The sequence below is a fragment of the Berghia stephanieae genome, chromosome 4 (genome assembly GCF_034508935.2).
Source record: "Berghia stephanieae isolate SIO BIC M18660-M18661 chromosome 4, UCSD_Bste_1.3, whole genome shotgun sequence".
In the NCBI taxonomy this organism is placed as follows: domain Eukaryota; kingdom Metazoa; phylum Mollusca; class Gastropoda; order Nudibranchia; family Aeolidiidae; genus Berghia; species Berghia stephanieae.
The window spans coordinates 93,701,645-93,728,613 of NC_088363.1; the positions used below are offsets into that span (position 1 = coordinate 93,701,645).

The 26,969-nt window shown below is 37.6% G+C and overlaps 1 protein-coding gene across 3 annotated transcripts in view; it reads left to right on the plus strand.

The window, feature by feature from the left end:
- Positions 1-26,969, plus strand: part of LOC144971594 (protocadherin-1-like) — a 156,407-nt gene that overhangs the window by 123,614 nt on the left and 5,824 nt on the right. For all 3 annotated transcript variants that reach the window (XR_013645168.1, XR_013645169.1, XM_078912660.1), the window contains 8 exons: positions 1,576-1,772; positions 15,312-16,302; positions 19,200-19,361; positions 20,706-20,927; positions 21,810-22,031; positions 23,176-23,368; positions 24,648-25,691; positions 26,300-26,502. Coding sequence is in view for 1 of the 3 variants with exons in the window: in XM_078912660.1 (XP_078768786.1) it covers positions 15,556-16,302; positions 19,200-19,361; positions 20,706-20,927; positions 21,810-22,031; positions 23,176-23,368; positions 24,648-25,691; positions 26,300-26,502 (2,793 nt within the window). In the remaining 2 variants the exon portion in view is untranslated. The remainder of the gene's footprint in view (positions 1-1,575; positions 1,773-15,311; positions 16,303-19,199; positions 19,362-20,705; positions 20,928-21,809; positions 22,032-23,175; positions 23,369-24,647; positions 25,692-26,299; positions 26,503-26,969) is intronic.

The following is a 26,969-nucleotide window of genomic DNA, read 5'->3' on the forward strand; positions in this document are numbered from 1 at the left end:
AAATGTTGTGAACTGACATTTATCGATGTGAAGGTTGTGCACTTAGGCCTAATCTTGTCCCCGTATAAAACACAACTAGATATAAATCTATTTGTTTGAATTGTTGTTTTTTTTAAATAAGATAAATAAACTGAATACTAATCTCGAGAAGCCATGGACTGTGAAAAATACTGAAAAATAATAATGAATATAACAGCTAAAAAATGTATTCAATTTTGTTCAATAGAAAGCGTTCGTTTTGTGCAAGTCAGTAAATCAAGGGACAATAAACTTGCCAAAAACAAATCAAATTTGAAATTTAAGTTAAAAGAAAAAGTGGGGTTAGAATCTCTCCCCCCTCCCCCATCCCCTCGAGTTACAATGTAATGCCATATACATTTGGTCACCTCATACATGCATTGTTTTAATAATACTTTTATAAAAATAATATATTAATGGTCTACGTGTCAAACCCTGCCCTTTCCTCTCCAACGATGTAAACTTCAAAAGTTTGTCTTTTGTTTTCTCCCTTTGAGCTTTCTATTTATATTACCATCGTAAGTGGTAGAAGAGTTTTCTGACTTGTCCGTTTGTCGTAGCTAGCTAGTATCTGTCTGTCACCGCAGGGCAGATGGGAATATCAAAACACAACGATTGAGAGGCCCCGTCCTACCACAACAACAATACGTTCTTTGATCCTAGCCACCCCCACCTTGTTTTTCTTGATGTGTCTCGCTTAGTGTTTACTTTATTTAGCCATGCCTTTTATTTATTCGCCCAGATTATCATTTCTGGTCGTTTCAGCACCCGGGTTTCGTTATGGGACAGTCTAAATGCGTTTTTAAATGTTTATAGTGTAGGTTTAATGTTATGTGTAAACTTTGTCATGGTGAAACTGACTTGTTACTTGTGTTATGTGGAAGTGTCCGTCAATTCCCTCTTTCTTTCTATCTTTATTTTTATTTCTTCATGCTTCGTACCCTATAATTTCTTTCTCACTCCCCTTCCCTTTAACTAAATACATTATATATATATTCTGAGCGTATAATATCCCATTTTAAAAGAGATACACAGTGAACGAGGCGCTTCACAATGAGTCCTTATTTCATTATTTCCCCCATTACAAGTTTTCTATTTCACTAAGTACGAATCGCCTCTGTTATCTATACGTTATGTTCTTACTCTTATGCAGCTTTACCCGCTCCTGATTTGACGCCTCCGGACCCGCAACTCTTTACTCACATTGTCTCACCTCACTCTGGTGTAAAAATGAGTGCCTGGCTGCTTAAAGCGTTCTATCTGCCGGGAAAAAAATAAGGCGTCATAATAATATGTCGTCCCGACATGGTGCTGTTGGTTTGAGACATGTAAAGCGCTTTGACTTGAGCACATTTAAGTGTGTATTGCGCTAAAAATAAGCTCAATATGAGTGGGGGTTTTTTGGTTGTTTTTTTTTTTTCTCCTTTCTTTTCAAGAGTTGATCTTTTGAATTAAGAATGATAAATGAATCATTTACGACAACCAATTTCCAATGCAATGAAAGTAAGATGTTTTTAATATTAAAATTCACTATTTTCTTTCTTCTTCTCCACCCAGACGATACATTGACGACAGGGAAATTGGATCTGGGATGACAATAAATCATCATCATAATAATAATATTCCATCGAATAAATCCAGAAGTTTAATCACAAATCAAGCATATCAGGATTTTAACATCGGATTTCAATCAGTTCAGTGTGTGTGAACATTTCTTGGAGGATATCAATATTTATTGTGTCAGGAAAAGTCAGGTGAGTCTTTTCTCTTTACCTACCGACTTACCTACTTATCTACCTACCTGCCTGCTTGCTTGCTCACCCATGTATCTATCTATTTATCTATCTGTCTATCTATCTATCTATCTATCTATCTACTTATCTATCTATCCATCTATCTATATATCTATCTGTCTCTATGTCTGTCTGTCTATCTATCATTTCTTCTTCTTCTTCTTCTTCTTCTTCTTCTTCTTCTTCTTCTTCTTCTTCTTCTTCTTCTTCTTCTTCTTCTTCTTCTTCTTCTTCTTCTTCTTCTTCAAAAAGTAAATAAATAAAATAAAATAAAATTCCCTTTATTCATCCCGAAAGGAAAGTTTGTCTAGTCCAAGGGAAAACTGGAATAACCCAAGCCTCAGCCGCAGAGCAGCGCCGCAAAGTGAGCTAGGGCGAGGTGACTTGCTCAAGGCCACACAACGCAATAAGGCTGTCAATACACTCTTTTTGTCTGATGGTTAGTTATGCGAGGCGCTATCTTTCGCTATTTTCCGTCGCTTCGATTCCAAATTAATCGATTTTTTCAACAGAGCTTTCAACAGATAGTTCTCACAGAGTTGTTGACTTATATTTACAAAACCATCATGCTTCATACATGTTGCGTTGATAAAATTGCGAATGATAGCAGTCGCCGTTTCCATCGATAAGATTAAATAGACCTGTAAATTCTCAGTCAATTAACTGAAATCAGTCAATTTGTCAAATTCAAATATTTAAAAAAAAAAGGGAAGAAAGAAAGAAGTGAAGAAAGAAAGAATTCACAAATCGTAGTCGAATGACCGTAAAGTAATTAGGAGTGTTCCATAACGCTACGCATAGCTCATGGGAGCCGTTAATATTAACGATGGATTTATTGCCAAGGCTAAGCGACGCTTTTTAGAATTGGCGTGACTGAACACATTCCAGTGAAATTTCACACAGCCTTCGTTAAATTATTTTTTCACTTTCCAACCTGTCGTGATCCCAACGGTAGCCAATTTTAACTGAGCCGCCGAGCGATAAATTTCACTGTTTCGTCTAAGCCAAAATTGACCACAATTACAAGCAGGGTTTTAAAAGTATTAAAAAAAAATAAAATGCGAAAGTTAGATTAGGATAGATTGCTACACAAGCACATTTCGATTGCCTCACATTGTAAATGTAAACAAACTGGTTGACCGTTTCTTCACTGATTGAGTACCTGATTATAAGGAACAATGGTAAGTAGCCTAATTAATTCCCGTGCAAATCAGGACGTTTTCTGCCATTGTTTTGCTCAAGCCCAAGCGAGCTTGCTGTTTTGTGGCGATTTACCTTCATTTCGATTCTTTGAATTTTTCCGCTACGCCTGCCGAAGTTTCTTCTTGATAATTCACTTCTACTTAATAATTCAGTGTATTGGCCAGAAGCCATATTTATTTAAGTTTTTTTTTTCTCTGTCATTTACTGATTGAAAATCAAGTTTGCTCATTGCTACATTATTCTAATGTTCTCACAATGGCTGAGATGTTCGTGGATCGCAATTCAGACTTGTCGAGCATCGATAAAGTTATAAAGATGTGAGTGTGAGGAATAAATTCAATTGGTCATGGCTAGAAGTTAAAGATGATAATGGTGATTATTTTTCTGACTATGTCAAAAAAAATTCCAGAGGCAGGAATATGACTTTGATGAAGTAAGTCATCTTTACCTATATGAATGACATGCTTATTTAGCATTCCTTCTACATCAAATTATGGCAGTCATCATACTTCCAGTAAGAAATAACACCCACTATTTTAATGTATTGTATTTATCACTCTCTTCTCCAATGATGCCCTTATTTTTTTAAAAAATAATTGAATCTTCAGTTTGTCGAAGAGTTTCAGTCAATTTTTATAGAGCTCATTTACAGGTCTAATTAAACGAGGGAAGTGATAATCATTATGTCTTGTTAAAATATCAGTATCGTAAAAATATCCAAAATTTCTGAAATCGCCAAAAACAGAAGGCGGAATCACTTCAGAACTGTTGACAGTAAATAACTTGTTTTTAGTTGCCATAAAATAAATACTTTGTTATTTCGAAACAAAAAAAATATTTTTTCGTGACAATTCTATTATTGGGAAAAATCCTAAATATCATCCATATAAGTTTGAATTGAAACTTTTTAAAATGACTTGTTTAAAAGTCTACAGTAAAAGGGGCGCGTCCATCTTTTCACGTGAATTTTTGAATCTAGTTTTAAACTAATTTAGCGTTTATAAGGGAAACGTAGAGTTACTTTTATTAGCCTTAAGTTAAACATTATAATTTAGATAAAGATTTATATCATAGCAACTCTTATAATTGCAAAAATTACAAAGGCTTCCGAGAGAATTAAGAGGTATCTAAGGTAAACACTTGAGATTTAGACCCGGTAATCCAATAAAATGGAAATGGCTCTGCGCATGGCTGAAGTCATCGTATTTTAACAAACGAAAAGAGGACCACTCCCATTTTGTTTAGAGTCCTTTCCTTTAAGTCCATGCACCCAGCCTACTTATTTTTTCTACATTGTGAAAAATGAAATAGCCTTGACAATAGGTAGGAGTTAGGAACATTGGGAGAGTTTAGAGAGAGAGAGAGAGAGAGAGAGAGAGAGAGAGAGAGAGAGAGAGAGAGAGAGAGAGAGAGAGAGAGAGAGAGAGAGGTGACGTAACAGTATTTGATTTTTAGGTTTCATTTCAATACCTCCCATAAGAATTTCAAATATGATATTTTAACTTAAAAATTTTTCAAAAGCGACCCCTTTTAGCAAATAGCTTGCTTTTAACTCTTAATGCTAAGTGCACATCCGGGCATTGTATTGTTCCCTTTATTTCAGCGCCGGAGAGCTTCAAAAGTACCGGACGTCTTCGGGTTATTAAGTTTTCCATCTTGGTCACGCTCTAACGAACCCATTAGCATCTAGAGACGACCCAGCCTCTCATCGTGTCGATCCGGTTCAATGAATCGACCGTGAACTTTTCGTTTTTACACTCGTAATTTCAAGTCTGAATAGCACATCCTTTCTATTATGATTTGCTGCATAATTATTCCGTATTAATTTATAATCTATTGATTTCTCCATTATGAGCGTTTTAGGCCCCATCTACTGTATACCGAAAAAAACAACTTTAAAAAAATTTGGCTAGAGTTTTTCTTTCTTTTTTTTTTTTTAAACTTTAAATAATATTGATAAATTAAGAGGATGCTCACCTTGTCCAAAATTCCTACATTTGAGGACTAATTTAGACTTACTTTGAAGTCACAACTTTAAGGATTTTAAAATTTTTTTTTTGACAGTGGAAAGTCAAATTTATTGAAGTAGAATAAATTCTGGCCAATTTTTAAAAAATACATTTAAAAAAAACGTTTTGTCGGTGACGTCAGTAAATGCCTTTACTGTATTGAATTGAATTGAATTGAAGAGATCTGAGAATGGAAATGATTTATAATACGAGTTTACATAAGCCCGGTCAATATTTTCCAATTTCGCTCTCGTGCTGGATCCCTTTTGTGCGCGTTAAAAGGTTATACTAACCTACAGTATGAATCCTTGGGCTTGATATGTAGTCTTATTTCCCCTCTGGGTTGTTGGAACTTTGGTTATTTATGTTCATTATTTGATTCATTCATTCCTTCGTTCACTCGTTCATTTTGTCAATCCATCCATCCTTCCAGACTTTCATTCATTGATTCAATAATTCATTTCTATGTCCATTCATCCATGCACCCACCTATCCGTCAATCACTCCATTCATTTATTCATTCATTCATTCATTCATTCATTCATTCATTCATTCATTCATTCATTCATTCATTCATTCATTCATCCATTCATTCATTCATTCATCCATTCATTCATTCATTCATTCATTCACTCACTTACTCATTCATTCATTCATTCACTCACTCATTCATTTATCCACTCATTAATGCATCATTAATTTATCCTCCCCGTGCGGCTATGTGGTCTAGTGGTATGACACTCGCTTTCGGATCAGAAGGTCATGAGTTCGAGCACCGCGTTCGGCGCATAGTTGAGTCCTTGGCAAAGGCTCTTTACTCACTTTCTCTCACCGTACTCAGGTGTTAAATGAGTACCTGGCCGTTAACAGCGTTGTCTTTGTCCGAAAAATTGTGTATATCGCCTAACAGGCGGCATGTCCCGTCCTACATGTTAAATGTTGCTGTTGACCAGGGACCCCTTGTAAAGCGCTTTGAGCACATTTTGTGGATATTGCGCTATATTTGCGCTATGTTTTTTCCATGACCGATCCAACCATAATTTTAACCTTCCATTTACCTTAGTTTGCATTCCTTCACCCATCCCTTCATCCATTTATCCACTCACCCATCCATTCACCCCCCCCCCCCCATGCATCCATCCATCTATCCATTCTCACTTTCCAACACATCTAGTAAGGCCTATAATCCTATTCCCGCTCAATGCGTAGCCATCGAGATGTCAACGCCAAAATCCCCACGCTTCATCATCCATCGTTCTCTACACATTATGACATCACAATGCGTGCATACACAGTGACGTCATTTGACTCGTTATAACAATGCATATTATCTAGAAATGAAAAGAGTAGGAAAGTGCCAGAAGACAATCGAGAATAAAAATTTCGCGGCGGCGGTGGGGGCTCGAACCCGTCAATTTATTGTCTAAATATGACTTTCTTTTTATGCGTTGGCGTTGTCGAAACGCTGGTGGCATGAGAGTTCCTCGAGCAGAATATACACAACTCTCTCTCTCTCTCTCTCTCTCTCTCTCTCTCTCTCTCTCTCTCTCTCACACACACACACACACACATACACAAACTCACACCCACCCACACATCATCATCACAAACACACACACACACACACACACACACTCTATCAATCTATCTACCTACCTATCTATCTATCTATCTATCTACCTACCTACCTATCTTATTTATCCATATATCGATATACACGAGGGTGAGTCAAAAAGTAATGGGACAAATGTGTGCTCTTTCAAAATATTCTGTATTTATTTATTTAATTATATATTTTTTCATTTTCTTTTAAAGTTTTATATTTTTCTTAATGTGTGATTCGTTCATTCATTTATTCATCCATGCTTTCGTTCATTCATTTATTTATTTATTTATTCCCTCTTTAATTTATTTCTTCATCTATTCACGTATTTGTATACTTGCATTACTCTGGTAGTTGAGTCGATGCTCCTTCTTTGCACGCATTACATTTGCACATTTACTTAATATATGTCCATATTAAGACTTTGACTAGGCCTGGCGGACTGTAAAAGTAATATTATGCTTCTAGTCTCCCAAGCACAAACTGTGTTGTATAACAAACAATGATTCATTCATAAATCACAACGCCATAAAAGCGTACTAATAACTTGACACCACCGTACAATGATAATAAAGAATTGGCCATCACCTTTTCTCTGACTGTCCGTCTTGTCATGTTGCATAAAGCCTGGCATAAGGACAATGAATATCGCAGTCATTTATATACCTGTGGAGCACGAATGAATAGTATAATGTTATTATTTGTCATTATGCTGAATGGACCCCCGTGCGTAACCATTGCCCAAATGACACATCTCATGGACACTACCAAGGGGTTTTTGTCAAATCTTGGTTGACGCAGACCGCGTACATAGATGTGTTTGTACCGTGGCCGACTAGATTAACGTCATGGGTTGTACCCTGAAAACGAAGCTGCTGGAAGCTGTGGACTGTAAAATTAAAAAAGAAAAAACAAACAAACAAAAAAAAAAACAAAAAAAAAAAACAAATATATATTTTTTTTAAAGCATATTAATTTGTTCAATCGTTTTTATTTGTTAGTATTGCCAGAAGTCCGACAGTCATCTTTGTCGTCTCCCTTGCTCGTGCCCAGTTTCATAATGTGCTTTAAAAAGGTCATCGTGTCATTCATCCCATCTGCCTTAGTGACGACCCGTCGTCTCATTATAAATGTCTGCTCGGGAAATATAAATGACTTGAGCCGAATTGTCTCCATTATATCCTAACGAAAGAGTGAGAATGGAGAGGCTTCGTATGGCAACAAAACAGACAATGGACGTTTCGGGTACAAACCCTTCGTCAGCACAACAATACATAAATTAACGTGGAAAACAAATAAAATATAATAAAAAATAACTTGTATAGTCTGTACTCAATGGCGGTTGCAGTATGAATTAAATGTTAGCGTGGAGTGGGTAGTGGGTAGGGTGCCCCAGGGGGGGGGGGGGGGGGTGATCGAAGGGCTTGTACCCGAAACGTCCATTGTCTGTTTTGTTCCCATACGAAGCCTCTCCATTTTCACTCTATCGTTAGTATTTTACGATCACCGGCTTCAGGCAGCCCCTACCGTTTTCCCCATAATATCCGCGTTCTTCTATATTTTATTATTTTGTGGACAGTGGAAATGCACTTCCATGTTTTCTTTTTCTATTTTGTATTCTGTGTTTACTTGAAAAAGGCCAAGGACCGAAACGTCGTTTGTTTTGTGTTGTTCATGCATGAGTCAGATCCTTTATCTCCATTTTATTGACTCATTTTGGCACTTTTATTAATTCGTTTCTTTTCCTACGAAGCGGCGCGAGTTTTTATAATATACGTATCTCTGATTTTTTTTCTTCTTCCATTTTCTTATTCAATAACAGTCGTGTTGCCATTATTTTATATCGCAACGTGAACAAGTGTGTGAGTCCACCATCTAATCGTGGTACAATTGATTCAGCTCGACAGATGGAAAACACACACACACACACACACACACACACACACACACACACATTTAATTTGACAGGGAGCGAAAGAGAAAGAAAGAAAGAAAAGAAAGACAGGGTTCATCTCATATCATCCATATTTGAATTTTAAAAAACCAAATAAAACATTCTGTTCAAAGCCACAAGTGCGTTTTTTTTCCCAGTGTAGGCCAGATTATATGGTTGATGACAGGAAATCATTACGGAAGTGACCAAGGGTTTTGGGACCCGACCATCCTTTGATTGGGGGAGAAGCGGGGGCGGGGGGGGGGGGGGTGCTTTTAAGACTGAAAAACTGCTTGGCGACTGGTACGGGGTTTTATTAAGATGGACATACAAAATTGTACGGGGTCAAAAGGGGAGATAAGGCAATTTCCAATCTTCTTCTAACCTTGATGGTAATATTAAAGGTTACAATGCTGTGCTACCTTGTACTTCTAAATTTAAACGCCGATTTTAGACCATCCAAAAGTACACTTTTGGCATCTAACTTGCTGTTTGGGGATGTGTATACTACACACACACACACACACACACACACACACACACACACATATATATATATATATATATATATATATATACATACACATACGTATGTCCGTAACATCGATCACTGTCTTCTCCTCTTTGGCACGTTGGTGTTTAGACAATACAATATCCATTATTGAGTTTAAAGCGTTCAAACGGACCCAAGCCAACGGCAACACTTAATAATATGTTTTACAGAACACGACGTCAGTAAGAATTATTACTTGTTTTGTCCATGAATGAGGAGAGAGAATTTGAGTTTAGGTAGGGCCTTTTCCAAGGACTCAACTTTGCACGTCCATAACTGGACCCAATTTAAGAACCAAGCGGTCAGAGAGACTGGATATAAAATCATATTATCTCGTACTTTGGAACACTAGATGCCATGAAACGCTTGATGAACGGTTACTAGTAACAATTCTATACGAGGCAGAAAAAGAAGCAAGAGAAGAGAAGGAAGATGCTGGGAGCAAGGCATAGATATGCACGTATAGGCTGGGAATAACCACCATGAAAGTAGGCCGACGGTCATCAGAGGATCAAGTAACAAAGAACAAATTATCCCATATATTTTTTTTTGTTTTCGTGCGGCTATGTAGTCTTGTAGTATGACACTCGCTTTCGGATCGGAAGGTCCTGAGTTCGAGCTTCGCTTGGCGCATAGTTGAGTCCTTGGAAAAGGCTCTTTACTCACATTTTGTCACCGCACTCAGATATAAAATGAGTGCATGGCCGTTAACAGTGTTGTCTTTATCGGAAAAAATATATCTCCTAACAGGCGTCATATCTCGTTCTACATGTTACGTGTTGCTGTTGGTCAGGGACCCTTTATAAAGCGCTTCGAGCACGTCGAGTGGATATTGCGTTATATAAAAGCTCAAGTTTTATTTTGATTTTAGTTTTTTGTTGTTTTTAAAAATCTTTTTTTTTTAACCATTCAGGATTGATTTACTGGAGAAAATACATTTCTTAGAACCTGTCAAGGCTAAAACTCTTTCCTGTCAACTAAACGAACACATGCCAGTATCGGCCGATGCCTCTGAATCACGTAACCTCGAATCCGCGCGCATGTGTGTTTGTGAATGTATTTATATATATATATATATATATGTGTGTGTGTGTATGTGTGTGTGTGTGTGTGTGTGTGTGTGTGTGCGTGTGTGTGCATGTGCCATGAAATTTGTCAAGAGTCATTAATTGATCTCCCCGTCATTATGGTATTAATGCTTCCCCCCCCCCCCCAATGGATCATATCATTACCATTATCATCAATATATTAATACCTCACGGCACAGGAAGTGTCGTCACTCTCGAGCTCTAGAGAGAAAATGTCACGTGACCCTCCGATATTGATCTGATTGGTTTTGTTAATAATGGCGCTCAGCGTGGTGATGGCCTTTTGTCTGTCTTCCCACTTAATAACACGGCCTGGCAGTTTTAATAATCACATTTCCACCTTGGTGACCAGTGTCGTCCAGTATCGTCACTTAGTGTCTACACGCCAGTCGTCCTGTCTGGCTACATTGATATAGTGCAGAATTTTCACTCTATATTATACCCAATTAAAAGCAAGTCTATTTTGTTCACAATGTATTACTTGTACTGTTATTTAACTGACGATAACAGCAGAACCAACTATTTTCACCCGGGGGGTTGTTGCTGGTAGATCGTCAATCCCCCAAATGTGCTGTCCCTTTCTCCATGGCTTTCAGTCTAGGAATGAAATAAAACAAATTATTTTGCATGGGACTTCCGTGAGGGTCATTGTCGGATGTGACTAGGCGCTTTTTATCTGTGACGGAAAAGAAATTAAACCAAGAACCAATGACATCGTTGTTCCTGCTGTCCTTGGTAAAAAAAGACAAAAATCTGCTGTGATGCATATCTTAGCCCGCAATATAATAACTTCTTTATCTCTTTATGATACGTAACGATATTCCCAAACAACCCATCCACTTATCTTCTTATCGACATTCCTAAGGACATGGATCCTCCCATCTCAAATATCCACCTTTCCATACACGGATTCAATGATTTCTAGGTCCGTATTATAATATATAACCGTCAGCACACACGAGCGTGTGCAAACGCAATATATAATCTACCAATCTTTCAATTCCCGAACCAAGTCAGTCCCTGTAACTTTTTCATTTCTTTTCAAACAAACAAACAAACAGACGAACGAATAAACAAACACAAATCAAAACAAAACAAACTTATTGGTAAAAGGATAAGGGCAGACCTACTCGAATTTTGGCTCCGACTGCAAAATGCTGAGTTATAAAACTGAGTGAGAAGGCAAGTCAGAGCTTACATTTTCAGGACCAGGGAACATTTTTCGATTATCGGGGATGGGGGCAACATTGTTCCTTTAAAAAGTAATTTATAGCCACTTCTCGTGTTTTCCTTGAACTCTACGATAAAAAATAAAATGAGTATCCGATTCTCAACAATTTACATTTTCAGACCAATTTTATTCTCCCCCATTGTGTCAAGTATGACTGAAGTCGGCAGAACCAGCTATAATAAGATATGAAGTGAGTAGAAAAGTGCCAGAAGACAATAGAGAATAACAATTTTTTTCGCGGCGGTGGTGGGGTTTGAACCTGCGACCTTATTGGTACGACAACTCCGCCTGGCAGGTGAGAGCGTGGCTCTACCGTGTGAGCTATCCACGAACACAAAAATATTCGTTTCAAACCCAAAGTCATTTCTAGATCCCTCTCTCACCCACTACTTGAGATCGCCGATTCGTTCACCACCATCGCGAAGTAATTTTGACCAGCAGTTAAGCTTAATAGCCAATATTCTCATCACAAACATATAACATAGAAACGATTGAGACATTGAGTATGCTCCGGTGTATGGGGTGAATTTTTAATTCAGAAAAGTGAGTGGAGCAGGCACTTATGTTGGTAACAACAAGATATGAAGTGAGTAGAAAAGTGCCAGAAGACAATAGAGAATAAAAAATTTTTTCGCGGCGGTGGTGGGGTTTGAACCTGCGACCTTATTGGTACGACAACTCCGCCTGGCAGGTGAGAGCGTGGCTCTACCGTGTGAGCTATCCACGAACACAAAAATATTCGTTTCAAACCCAAAGTCATTTCTAGATCCCTCTCTCACCCACTTCTTGAGATCGCCGATTCGTTCACCACCATCGCGAAGTAATTTTGACCAGCAGTTAAGCTTAATAGCCAATATTCTCATCACAAACATATAACATAGAAACGATTGAGACATTGAGTATGCTCCGGTGTATGGGGTGAATTTTTAATTCAGAAAAGTGAGTGGAGCAGGCACTTATGTTGGTAACAACAAGATATGAAGTGAGTAGAAAAGTGCCAGAAGACAATAGAGAATAAAAATTTTTTTCGCGGCGGTGGTGGGGTTTGAACCTGCGACCTTATTGGTACGACAACTCCGCCTGGCAGGTGAGAGCGTGGCTCTACCGTGTGAGCTATCCACGAACACAATACCCTGCAGTCTTGTGAAGTTGTAACCTTTGACCCCGCATTGTTTCAACTTTTCTCTACTATTTCATAATGATTCATCCCGTGACCCAATTTTGACCCGATATCTAAGCCCAGCTTCATCGTACTAGTGCGTACATACCTATTTACGAAAATCTTTTAATCCGCTCCCAATATTCGTCACAGACTCCTTCCTTCCAACAACTACGTATACAGGCAAAGCCTTCTATATAGCTATATAGAAGGCCTTGATACATGCCCGTCACAGCAGCATTCCTTTGGGCTTATTAATTAAAGGAATCAGCTCCGTAGCTCCTTATCTCGTAGTGTTAGGGAGCTGGATCAGGGCGTTTTTCCAGTCACTTGTTGTGATATCCACCCAATTGTCGCCCTTGGAATGCCAGCGTATCTGGTTAAAGTTCGAACCATTTAAAAAAAATAATTGGATATAGGAAACGGCCGTAGAACTTTGTAGGTCCACAATCTGCTGTCCGAAATGATTTGTGTTCAGGCGCGTCCATAAACTCAGGCTTCTTCGGCGTTTTTCAATTTAAAAATCACTTCTGATTGTAAGTCGCCAAAAGTGCCCTCTGTTCAAACTTCCGATTTTTTTAGAATTACGTCTTCAATATTAGAAATGAGAGTTATGGCATATTTTAAGTCCCGTTTGTTAACTATAAGTAGCAAGCATTTGTTTCCACCAAAAGTCGATTAATCAGCAGATAATGATATTACTAATGCTAACAAATGATTAAGTGGTTGAGCATTTTGGGAAACGAATAGATATATCAATTATTAAATAAAAGTAGAGATGAATAGATAAATAGATAAATAAATTGATAAATAATCAAATAAATATTTAGATAAATAAATAAGGATCAACCGAGTGACAGACAAATAGATCAATAACATCAATCAATCAATCTATCAGTCAGACAAATTTATTTTATTTACATTGATCTAACCGTCTCACAAGACAAATGTATTATTGTGATCACTGTATACCTTGTAACTAGAAAAAAACAACAAACAAACAAAGCGTAGTGCAGTCATTTGTATTTAGGGAAAACCAATACTTGCTGCCAAATCCAGTCATCGAACTCAAGATAATGTGGGTTTTGGTGACAAACGTGGTAAATAAATTACTTTGTGATCAGGCTATCGTCCTATCCAGTGAGTAGCAAGCAATTGTTTCAGTCCTTTTAACGCTACAGAAACTGGGATAAAACCCGACTCCTCAGGCTCAGTGGTTCTCGGGGACTATCTACTACATAGAAGTGGATTTATGATTTACTGATAGCTGATTGTATGAATGAATGATTAGGAAGGCTCATGATTGGCTCATTGCCGTGTATCTTATTATTATGTCTGTCTGTCTGTGTGTTGGCGTCACGTGTAGGCAATGAACCATTTGAACCTTCTGGTGCATGGATTCGTGGACGACGACGCACCCATCAAAAGGTTATCATTATCATGCAACTATTTCCTTCTTTATCTCTTTTCTCTATTAGTAACGTGCTGTTTTTGCTTTACTGCTTGCTAATCCAGCGAGACGCGAGAGTTAATCACCATTAGTGGAACAAAAGGTGTGTTTAATCGTTATCGACAATAATATTATTATGCTATTGTCGTTTTATTTCTGGCCAAGAAGGCAAGGTCTATTAAGCAAGCACACATTATAACAAAGGTACTGAACAAGGAAACTATTTGTGTTTTAAATCTTTGCTTCGTGGGTTTGTATTGTTGTTACAGTTCTATTCTTATGTGATTGGAACGGTGGTTATTATTCTAGTTAAAAACGACGTATACAAAGCTATGGAAGATATCGAAGTCGTGGTTGACTTTTGTAGAGATTTTATATTTTTAAAGTTCCCATATTAAATAACAAACAAACAAAAAAAAAAAAACAACAACAAAATGGTATGCCTTTGTATTTTTTGTTACACAAAAATCTGTCATGGCAGTTGGTGAGTTCCATGTCACTTTTTGTCTTGGTAACACAATCCATATATTGTTGCTATAATTTTGACTGGCTAAATCAACTGCTATTTTTGCGATTTTAATTATAAAATCTGGCACTCATTACATGTTAGAGTACTCACATTCAACTGTTAAATTCAACAATAAAATGCCCAAAATCATAGCTAGGTAATTTAAGTAACCAATGGTTAAAACGTTCCGACTTTAAAAAAACAGCTCCAATGTTTCGTTTCATATGGCGGAACAAGATGTGCTCAAAGCTCTTTAAGATGTTCTTTATGTTGTCTTGATGGAACAGCGTGGCTCAGTGGTATGGTCTTTGCTTCGTAGCCGAAAGGTATCGAGTTCGACTGCCCGTCGCGCTGTGTGGCCTTGCGGAAAAATAAAGGTTATTTCTAACAGACGAAGAGTTTTACCCATTGGTTACTTACCTAACTATGAGTTTGAGTATTTTATTGTTGAATATAACAGTTGGATCTATTTTACATATTGTGGAAATTAACATAGATTGAGAAACGTATCTTTTGAGCCATCGACGATCCCAAAAATATAATCTGAGTTAAATTTAGATTTGCCAATGAACATCTACTCCAATCCTATGGAAGACATTCTCGCCGCTTTAGGCTGGTCATATTTCAATAAAAATGTTACAATTCCACTCTATTGTATTTGTAACGAATGTTTGGTCGAAGTTAGCCAGTCTGTGTATTTTCTCCCTTTTTTTAAAGATTCATAAAGTCAGCAATCTTACAATGTTTATTTTCTCTTTTCCAGATAAAACAAATTCCCAAATTTCCAAATCACGAACTTCACCCATTCAGGAAACACATCAATACTTGAATCCACTGTAATGGCTGATACGTAATGACAGCGTTTTCTCAACTTGGAGCTTACCTCGTGGTGCTATTTCTACATGAAGGCCATCTTTCCCATGTGTAGAATCAATAGATTTGATAGTATGTAGGCCTTTTGGGAAAGGATTTACTGACGTTACCATGTAAACAGCCCCCAAGTAAAAATGGGACATTTGACAAGAGCAGTCTTGTTTTGGATCCCACTTCTAGCTCTTGGATTATCCATTCAGTTGGACGATGTTGGTGTGGCGGCCCAGTCGGTGGAAATTGACGTCACTGTGAAAGAAGAACAACTTCCGGATACGGAATTGGCCGATTTGATGAAGGAACCGAAATTCCTGAAAACAATACAGGCGAGTACAGCAAATCAGAACGGAAGTGCGCCTGTGTCTGATAATAGAGTAAGCAGCAACAGTCCTGCTACAAGTCAAACGACACCACATCTGCAGTTCAAAATTTTGTCTTCGGGAAATCCCAACAGCCATTTCTTCCACGTCGACAAGTCTTCAGGTGTGATATACATCAAAGAGAAAATCGACAGGGAGATCGTGTGTAGCTTTAGAACGGAATGTTTGCTTAAATTTGAACTCGCTGCTACATCTGCCTACAACATCTTTTTCGTCCTCGTTGATTTCCGGGTCACAATCCTTGATATCAACGACAATCCACCCGAATTCGTCCAATCGGAGTTTGATCTTTTCATTCCGGAAAATGCCGAGAGCGGCAGATCATTCCAGCTTCCAACAGCCTTTGATAGAGATACTGGTCCTGACAATGGCGTGAAAACCTACACGCTGCTGGAAGGGGCTCCCTCTTTCAGACTAGACACAGTCTTGACAGAGCAGAATACGTCTGATGTCTACATCACGCTGGTCAGTACTGTCAACAGGGAGTCGGCGGCTTTTTACAAGGTTAGTTAATTTTTGGATCAAAATTAATTGTGGGAAGAAAATAGAAAGATTACGGCCATGTAAATCAAAGGATCGCTGGTCCCGGCAGATGTTTATCAACCCATTTAATTCAAAATGGATTTTGACACAAATGTGAGACATGTTCTTTTTTGAACGGGTCACAGGAATGGTCTATTTCCTTCCCCACTTCGTCGAAGAAGGAAGGGGGGGGGGGGGGTTAATTAATTCGTTTGAACCAATTTCAAAACATTAACAGAATAATTTAAAGTTAGAAAGAAAGATAATTCTATTTTTTGACTGAATATCAAAGGCACATTATGGTAAATTGGATGAGATCGATTCGGGCCGCTCTCCCTCCTCCCCCCCCCCTCTCTCTCTCTTTCTCTCTCTCTCTCTCTCTCTCTCTCTCTCTCCCTCTCTCTCTTTTTTAGGTCATGTCTTGTTAAATCATATTTGTGACCCCTCGTCTCAAAACGGTATTATGTCGGGATGGGCCAGATGCTAAAAAGTCAAATAATAGTTAAACTCGTCAAAAATATGAAACGTTGGTATTTAGCACAGTAAAATATGATATTCCTTCTCCTCTATAAAGCATATAAACTCAACTTAAGCATGATATTTCCGGCTACACATTCCATTTTCAGCATCTTAATCATCCCGACTTAATACCGGTTTTGAGACGAGGAGACACAGTTAAGGGTGAGATCGGTCAATTGACTTTTTACAATCTGATGTAAAATCGAATGAAAATGATACATCGTAATAAATAGGTGGCCTCGTGTTTAGATATTTAGAAAGCCTGTCGTCGATAACTGTAACATAGAATAGAAAATGTTTGTTTTTTTGTTTGTTGTTTAAAGGTTTTACGGCGCTTGCAAGACATTTAGGTTATATCAGCGCCAGTATTATAACATTATAAATTTTAGCTTTATGAGTTCATATATACAATACGCTCGTACTTGTCTACGTTGGCTTGTACAATATTCATACGGGTAAAAAGTATAAAAAGATAGAATATGATATTACAGAGTTCAACACAAATTATTAATATGAACATTTATATAGCGCATATCCCCTCAGGGCCATGTCAAACCCGGTTTCTATTTCATATAGCACAAGTCGCCTGATGGGCGTATTATTTTTTTTTCTAAAAACGGTATTGTATCGGAACGAACCAAATGCTTAAAAGCCGAATTAAATGTTAAAGTGGTCAAAAATATAAATTGTTGGCATTAGCACCGTAAAATATGGTATCCGTTCTCATCAATAAAACATACAAACTCAACACAAGTCTCATATTTCTGGCTATAAATTCAATTTTCAACATCTTAACCAATCCGACTTAATACCGTTTTGAGGCGAAGGGCCACATATACTTACTCTGATATACGTTATGGATGTTTAACTATTCCCATTTCCTGTCATTAACTCACTCAATCCAAGTGATTTTTTCTACTTTTTAAAATTGGAAAAAAAAAAAGTATTAAAAATGAGCACGTACATAGATAGATAGTTTTATTCAACTACCATTAACATTAGCTTTGATACTACGCCTATAATTTGTCTCATAAAAATGTAATAAATAGGCATGGGGTAAAAGTGACCCGGGTAAACTTCGGATATGTAACCCTTCACCTCAAAACGGTATTAAGTGGAGTTGGTTAAGATGTTGAAAATTGAATTTATAGCCAGAAATATCAGACTTGTGTTGAGTTTGTATGTTTTATTGAAGAGAACGGATACCATATTTTAGGGTGTTAATGCCAACAATTTATATTTTTGACCAGTTTAACATTTATATCGGCTTTTAAGCATCTGGTTTGTTCCGACATAATACCGTTTTGAGACGATGGGTCACATATAGTCGGTGTTAGGGTTGAGTGAGTTAAGGTTTATTGCGTCAAGCTTAACTTTTATCCATCGCCATGTTGTGTTCTGGTTTTTAAAAAATTCACTTTACGACCCTTTGATTTAAACACATAAAATGATCGAGAATATCTATATAGTGCATTACGGATCGATAGCCGTGCTCAATGCGCTTCTCAGTGTCTAAAAATAAATTCCCCTCGGTAGGACGGGACGCATGGAACCAAATTGATTCTATTTCATACGAGCCCCCGTCATTTCATCAAAGGACAAAGCGCTAGGGGATTGAAATTGGCAAACATTGTCGTCATCCATCAGATTCCTTACAAAATGTTACTTTACTTGAAATGTAAGAGGACGAGACATTGGCAAACATTGTCGTCATCCATCAGATTCCTTACAAAATGTTACTTTACTTGAAATGTAAGAGGACGAGACATCGAACCGTCGCGATGATGATGATGACGATGATGATAATGATGATGATCACGATGATGATGATGATGATGATGATGATGATGATGATGATGATGATGATGATGATGATGATGATGATGATGATGACGATGATGATGATGATGATGACGATGATGATGACGATGATGATGATGACGATGATGATGATGACGATGATGATGATGATGATGATGATGACGATGATGATGATGATGATGATGATGATGATGATGATGATGATGATGATGATGATGATGATGATGATGATGACGACGACGATGACGATGATGATGATGATGATGATGATGATGATGATGATGATGATGATGATGATGATGACGATGATGATGATGACGATGATGATGATGATGATGATGATGATGATGATGATGATGATGATGATGATGATGATGATGATGATGATGATGATGAAATCACGGTGATGGAACTTTTGATAATTGACCAAGTAGTAATTAGCTAAAATAGATTTGTAGTAGGAGCTTATCCCTAAGTCAAAAATAGATACAATCCATCTAAATTGAAATTAATTAATATTTATATTATGGTCTCCCCAGCTCATCGTGGGTGCTACAGACGGCGGAGTGCCGCCCCTGACCGGGCTACTGACCGTTAACGTCAAAGTATCGGACATCAATGATAACTTTCCGGTGTTTGACCAGCCTGTCTACGTCATCGAAGTGCCGGAGGACAGGAGGACTGACCACAGTGTTGTTCAAGTAATTTTTTTTTTTAGGATGCGAGAGAAAAAATGAAAAAAATTTATGACGTCTTTTATTTTTTCAATACGAAGAAAAAAATAATAAAATTGAGCTTTATATAGCGCAATATCCACTAAATGTGCTCAACGCGCTTTACAATGGATCCCTGGTCAACAGCAACATTTAGCATGTAGGACGGGACATGCCGCCTGTTAGGCGATATTACAATTTTTCGGACAAAGACAACGCTGTTAAGTGCCAGGTACTCGTTTTACACCTGAGTATGGTGAGAGAATGTGAGTAAAGGACTCAACTATGCGCCGAGCGCGAGGCTCGAACCCAGGACCTTCCGATCCGAAAACGAGTGCCATACCACCAGACCACATAGCCGCAAGAAGAAATGAGAAACATTCAAGAATTTAGAAGCAACAAGATCGCTGCTCGCTTAGTTTGATTTAAAATCTTTTATTGGTTTAGAAACTATGCCGGATGTACGAAAGCCATGTAAAACTCACAATATCGAAAGCTTCCAAACATACGTCATGTTTTTAGCAATGTGGTGTAACTTGTGAAAGAACTTACCCCGTCTTGTTGAAATGCTAGTATATTTGAAAGTACTTTCCACCAGATCTAACAGGCTCAGCTACCCAATCACTGCTGGGTGGCCGTGGAGTCCGAGGAAAAAAAAATCTCGACTTTACCCGGGATCAATTTCAATCCTTTAGCATGTGAAGCAAGTACTTATCAGTTGAGCTATCGGGGACTACCCCCCCCCCCTCCCTCCCTCCCTCCCCAATCAATGATCTGTTTTATTTGATCATACATTCAGTAATCAATTTATGAAATTTATTTATTTATTTTTGACTAATTGATCTTTTTATAATTGTTAATTGTAAATTTTATTTGACAATTTCAAAATTAATAAACTTTTAAAAATATATATAATGGAATGAAAATGGTATTAAAGATCAGCTTTCGTTTACAGCTACCAAACAGCCAACATCCACATACTTCCATTACAATAATGGCTATGTGGTCTAGTGTTATGACACTCGTTTTCAGATCGGAAGGTCCTGGGTTCGAGCCTCGCGCTCGGCGCATAAATGAGTCCTTGGAAAAGGCTCTTTACTCACATTCCCTCACCGCACTCAGGTGTAAAATGAGTACCTGGCCGTTAACAGCGTTGTCTTTGTCTGCAAAATTGTAATATCGCCTAACAGGCGTCATGTCCTGTCCTACATGTTATATGTTGCTGTTGACCAGGGACCCCTTGTAAAGCGCTTTGAGCACATTTAGTGGATATTGCGCTATATAAAGCTCAATTTAATGTAATTTAATAACCTAACCCGTCTAATCCAATAGGTGAAAGCTACCGATGCCGATGAAGGTGCCAATGGAGAGTTGGTCTATTCCTTCTCTAAAATGCAACCTCCTGATAACCTGGCATTCTTCAGAATCGACCCAAGGACTGGCAAGGTGTACCTCACAAAATCCATCGAGTCCAAAACTGGGCAGGACCTGGAACTCATCGTGGAGGCAAAAGACAAGGGACACCCCCCGAAAGTGTCCACCTGTACAATCAAGGTATTTAACTCTCTATCCCTAGAATTAATTAGGTATCGTAATTGGATTCAATAGTCTGATGTCACGTCGCCCAGCAACGGCGGCCATCGTGGTTCTAAACAAAGAAAGTCGGTTCTTTTTATTTTTCATGCTGGCTAGAACTTTTCATATGTCTTGTGATCAGAATGTGTAAAAGTCAAAATATGATCAGATTTATAATGGGTTATTTTTTTCCTCTGGATAAGCTTTAATGCTCGTCGGAGAAATATTTCATAAGGGCGTCCGCCATTGTTCCGATAGTTTAGAGCCAGTTACTAAGTTACCATGTGTCATTACGAGGGAAGTGACGTTAGGACTGTTGAAGCGTATTACTATCACTATGAGTACATCATTTTATATAGCATGGACAAGAGGGATAAGAAATTATAAGCTGAACCTTTTTTTTTAGTTTTGTGTAATGTGTGTGTGCAGAATTATTTTAATATTCCATTATCAAGCTGATTCCCATATCAATTTCATCACACCATTCATTCTTTTCTTTCTTTCTTTCTCTTTTTTTTTTTTTTTTTTTTGATGACTACGATGTTACTAGTGTGTATCTGTGTGAGTGTGTCTATGTCAATATTGTATTGCTATAAATGTGTAACCACATGAAAAAAACTGCCTTTTGTTTAGGACAATAACGATTTATTATTATTATTATTATTATTATTATTATTATTATTATTATTATTATTATTATCATCATCATTATTATTATTATTATTATCATCATTATTATTATTATTATTATTATTATTATTATTATTATTATTATTATTATTATTATTATTATTATTATTATTATTATTATTATTATTATTATTATTATTATTTTACTTCTCTTCCCCCCCCCCCCCCCAGATCCATGTGAAAGACACTGTCAACTCCATGCCCCAAATCATCATTGACCCCTTGGCAGGAGGCAGTGAGATCGCTGAGGTGTCCGAATACGCCAAACTGGGTAAGGTCATGCTGCATGTCAGCGTACGGGACCCTGACAGCGGGGACAATGGAAGGGTGGACTGTCGCTTGGACAGCCCAGAATTCCAATTGCTCGAACTGACAGATGATGGAAAGTTCAAGGTTAGCTTTTTTGAAGTCTCAGGTTTAAGACTATTTCAATAGCGGGGGTTATTTTACTGATCGTTATATGATGTAAATGATTTTTTGACCTAAATGTAAAAAGGTGTTTTGTGACTTTATGGTAGTCCTAATGTATCTCACTCGTTAAATAAGTAACACAAATTTATGGTTTTTATCCTATGTAAGAACCCGGTCTTTCTGGGGCTTCATATGTTTTTTGTGTGGGTTTTTTGTTTGTTTTGTTTTTGTTTGTTTGGGGGGGGGGGGGGGGGGGGATATGAGTGATATGTGTAATCAAAAATAAAAATTAAAAACAATACCTCTCCAAAAAACAAACGAAACAGCAATATCAAATCCTCAAGCACAAACACACACACACACACACACACACACACACACACACACACACACACACACACACACACACACACACACACATACATTTGTAATATCCAAATGAAAAACGAAACCAGCATAGAATAATAATGAGATTTGATTTGAAAAGTTGTTTCATTTTAAATGATACAATGCAGTTATTAACGTTGTTTCCTGCTCACAAATAATATCACATGCCTTTATTTTAGGTTTATTGAATGAATGAATACAAAGCCAGAACATTGAATTGTCTATATTGTGATACGAACTTGTTATTTCATGAAAGGATCACGATATCAATACTTATTTTTGCATTTTTGTCCATGAAATTTGTATTATGAAATGTCAGTGAATAGTTAAAGGGTTTTTTTGAATTTTTTTTGTTTTTTTTTTTCTTTTTCTTGTGTCAGTGCATGACATAATCTGTCAGAAGGTGAAAATTTTGGATTTGTTTTTTTTTTTTTTTTTTTGCAATTTCTGAATGAATATGCTAACCAGAGCATTTTAATCTTTATTTGAATTAAATCGGATGATTTTTTAATGAAGTTATGGTCAGATGTACAAAAAGGGTTGATTTAATAATTTATGACAAGAACACATTTTGGATAAAAAATTGACCTTCTAATTTAACTTGGCAATATCTCAGTTCAAACCTTTTCACCATCCGACTGATTATGTCATTCACTGTAACGTATTATATCTAATGCCGAAATGAAATGAAATAGAATGGACTAGTCTAAGGATATTAATTCCGCTTCTCTGATTACAGGTAGTGTTGATGACCAGCTTGGACCGGGAAGTGACCGATTTCTACAATGTGACCATCTTCTGTTCGGACCACGGATTCTTCTCTCTTTTGGCCACAGCCAAGTTCTTTGTCCGAGTCTTGGATGAAAATGACAACCCGCCTGAATTCTCACAGAGACGTTACGAGGCTTCTATCAAAGAGAACAATACGATTGGTAATCTTTTCACTATCAGATTAAAATAATCCCTTAAAGTTAGTGGCATTATTGGTTAATCACTTACTTAAAAAAAAATAATTGAGCTTTATATAGCTCAATATCCACTAAATGTGCTCAAAGTGCTTTACAAGGGGTCCCTGGTCAACAGCAACATTTAACATGTAGGACGGAACATGACGCCTGTTAGGCAATATTACAATTTTTCAGACAAAGACAACGCTGTTAACAACCACATACTCATTTTACACCTGAGTACGGTGAGAGAATGTGAGTAAAGAGCCTTCTCCAAGGACTCAACTATGCGCCAAGCGCGAGGCTCAAACCCAGGACCTTCCATTCCCAAAGCGAGTGTCATACCACTAGACCACATAGCCGCACATACTTACTTACTTACTTTCTTTTTTTTGATACCATAAAATAAAGACCTGCTTATTACGTATTATAAATAAGTAGGGGAAAGTGACAGGATTTGACTAGTCAATTTACATGTCATATCTGTGTTGTGTTTATTAATTAATCCATATTTTTGTCCTGTTGGCCTATTGTCGTGTGTTCAAAAAGTTCCGCCAATTTTTGTCACCAACCATTTACAGGCCTGTCTGTGTATCATGTAAACATTTATTTTGCAAAATTATTGGTGACTAGTGTTCAGATGGATGGCAATGAAAGACAGATTATGACCATAGCATTGTTTTCTTGGGTAAGACACTTTCCATCCATTGCCTCACTGCATTCAAATGCAGACTGACAGCAGTGACAGCTACTGAAATAGTCAAGTGAAAAGTGAAGTGAGTCCCATTACCTTAGTTTCCAGGTGCAAGGCCGCCAGCATTTGAGGGTGTCTTATCCTTTGCTCACGTGACTCTGACCATGTGGAAAGTGTCTTAGCCACCACTGGATGATTTTGGGAGTGACAAAATATTATTTATATAATTGAACTCAGAACGATGATTACCTACTATTTATGAATTGGTATTTAAGTACTTACTTACTTACTTACTTATCCGAACCAGTGACCACCTGAGCTCTAGCCCTTCGGTCTTGTGCCATGACGTAGAAGTTAGACGTCTTTTGTAGTTGTTCCAGGTGACTATAAAGTGTGTTACTGATGCTTGGATTTGGTGGGAGGAATGTGTGCATCTCAGGTCTTCAAGAGGTTGGTATTTAAGTCAAAAATGAGTACAAGTGATGTTATTGAACCTCAAGGCAAACTCATCTCAAAACGTGATCACAGATCAAGCTTTATATTAGTAACTTGTTTTTGTTTGTTTCCCAGGTACCTATGTTGCACAGTTGACTGTCACGGATAGAGACATTGGCAAAAATGCTATGGTAGACTTCAGCGTTCTGGGTATCAACCACAACCTGTTTGAAATTGACACAGCAGGGAAAATGACTGCTAAAGTCCCACTAGATAGGGAGGAGTCAGATCGTATCGTTGTCAAGGTCAAGGTCACTGACAGGGGTAATCCCCCTTTGTCCTCTTCTGCTACAGTTGTAGTGGATCTTATCGACATCAACGACATGCACCCCGTGTTTTCTCAAAGCGTATATCATTTTGAAGTGGACGAGGAACAGCCGATTGGTCGCTATATCGGGATTGTATCCGCTTCTGACGGGGATCTAGGTGATAATCAGAGGATATTTTACCACGTCTCTTCATCTGTCACTCAATTCATTGTGGACAGAGAAGGTGGTGTGCTCAAAACAAACACAGTGTTAGACAGGGAAGATCAAAGGATTTACGAGTTCCAGGTAGAGGCCACAGATTATGGCAAACCTCCTCTGACAGGAACCACTAGAGTGGTTATTCAAGTGATGGATATCAATGACAACATTCCGTACTTCATATCCCCACATCCTGGGAATGATTCTATAAACATCCCTCATACATTTGGCGTGGACTCTACCATTATCACAGCGGTAGCCTTGGATGATGACGTCGGACTTAACGCCAAGATCATGTACTCCATCAGCTGTATCAACACCAGCTCCCCCTTTGTCATCGACCAAGACAACGGAAACGTCCATCTAGAAGAGTCCATGTCTTCCTCAGACATTGGATTGTATTTCCTGACTCTCATTGCAAGTGACAGCAATCCCACATCCCAACTCTCCACCCAGATCCCGTTCTACATTGATGTCTACTTTGACAATTCAACCTTGCTAACTTCCATGGATTCTGCTGGCCCAAGCCAAACCATCATCGTCATTTTGTCTGTGGTTGGAGTCTGTATCCTCATAGGATGCATAATCTTTTTCACATTTGTTTGTATTCGAAGAAGTGAGGCTAAGAAGAGAGGTGGATTCCCGTTATCAGGTGAGCTTCCTTTCATTTTGTTTAATTTTTGGCCTTAATGTGCTTCTCTCCTTCTTGTTCATTTTTCATTTCTTTGACACCTCGTGTTTGTTCATAAGTGCATACATGTTCCAGTTCCTTGCTGATATTCACACATTGTTCATGTTAAATTACACTCGTAGTAGCCTGCATCAATTTTCCTTCCTAAAACTTGTAAGTTGTTACTCTTAGAAGCAATTAATCGCTATCTATGTCATAAGAATATTTTTGTCTACATTTGTACTTTTACAAATTCTATTTTTATTTATAAAATTTGAGAGATTTATGTGTTTTCATCATTTAAAAGTTAATAGGAGCATAATTTTACTTACTTATTTGAATCTACTATAAAATCTCCTCCATATTAAATTCTTTTGTTTGTCATCGAAATCACTTCATCATCATCATCATCATCATTATCACCATTATCGCCATCAACTTCCTCCTCCTCCTCATCATCATCATCATCGTCTTTGTCGTCATCGTCATCATCATCATCATCGCCATCATACTCATCATTATCATCATCAACATGCCTGCTTTTAATTCAATCTGATCACACCAATTAATCACCAATATCCTCCCACTAGCATCCACTTCTTCCACCACCAAACTTCAAGGGGGTTACTACATTGCCCCAGGTGTCAGGGCTTCCTCATCCTCCTTCCTCAACAAACCAGACACTGGTCTGGTCAACACTCATGCAGACACATCAGACGGAGGATCAGGCCGTTTACACGTGGGAAATCCATACACTGTCATGATGCCCAACTCTCCCACCACACAGCCTGAGGTAAGAAATCATCAAATGGCTTTCTCAATAATGAGAATGTTACTGCTCGAAGCTTGAAGAAATAAATAATTATGCGAAGTTGAATGTAAGCTTCAATTTAATTACAAATACAGATCAAATGAATGTTTTGGGTTTCCCCTTTATCAACAAAACGGGATGAATGAAACACCACAGATGAATGAGAAGATGTGGTACCACATCATCTCATTCATCTGTGGTGTTTCATTCATCCTGTTTTGTTGATAAAGGGGAAACCCGAAACGTTAATTTGATCTGTTTTTTGTAATTAAATTGAAGCTTACATTCAATCAACTTCACATTATTATTAATTTTTTCAATAATAATGAAATAAATCAACATAACGAATTTAAGCATTGTGCACATTTATTCCTTGAGCAGACCATAAATAACCAATTTATTTTTTTATTTATACAGTTCAAATTACCTGTAAGTCATTCTTTTTGTAC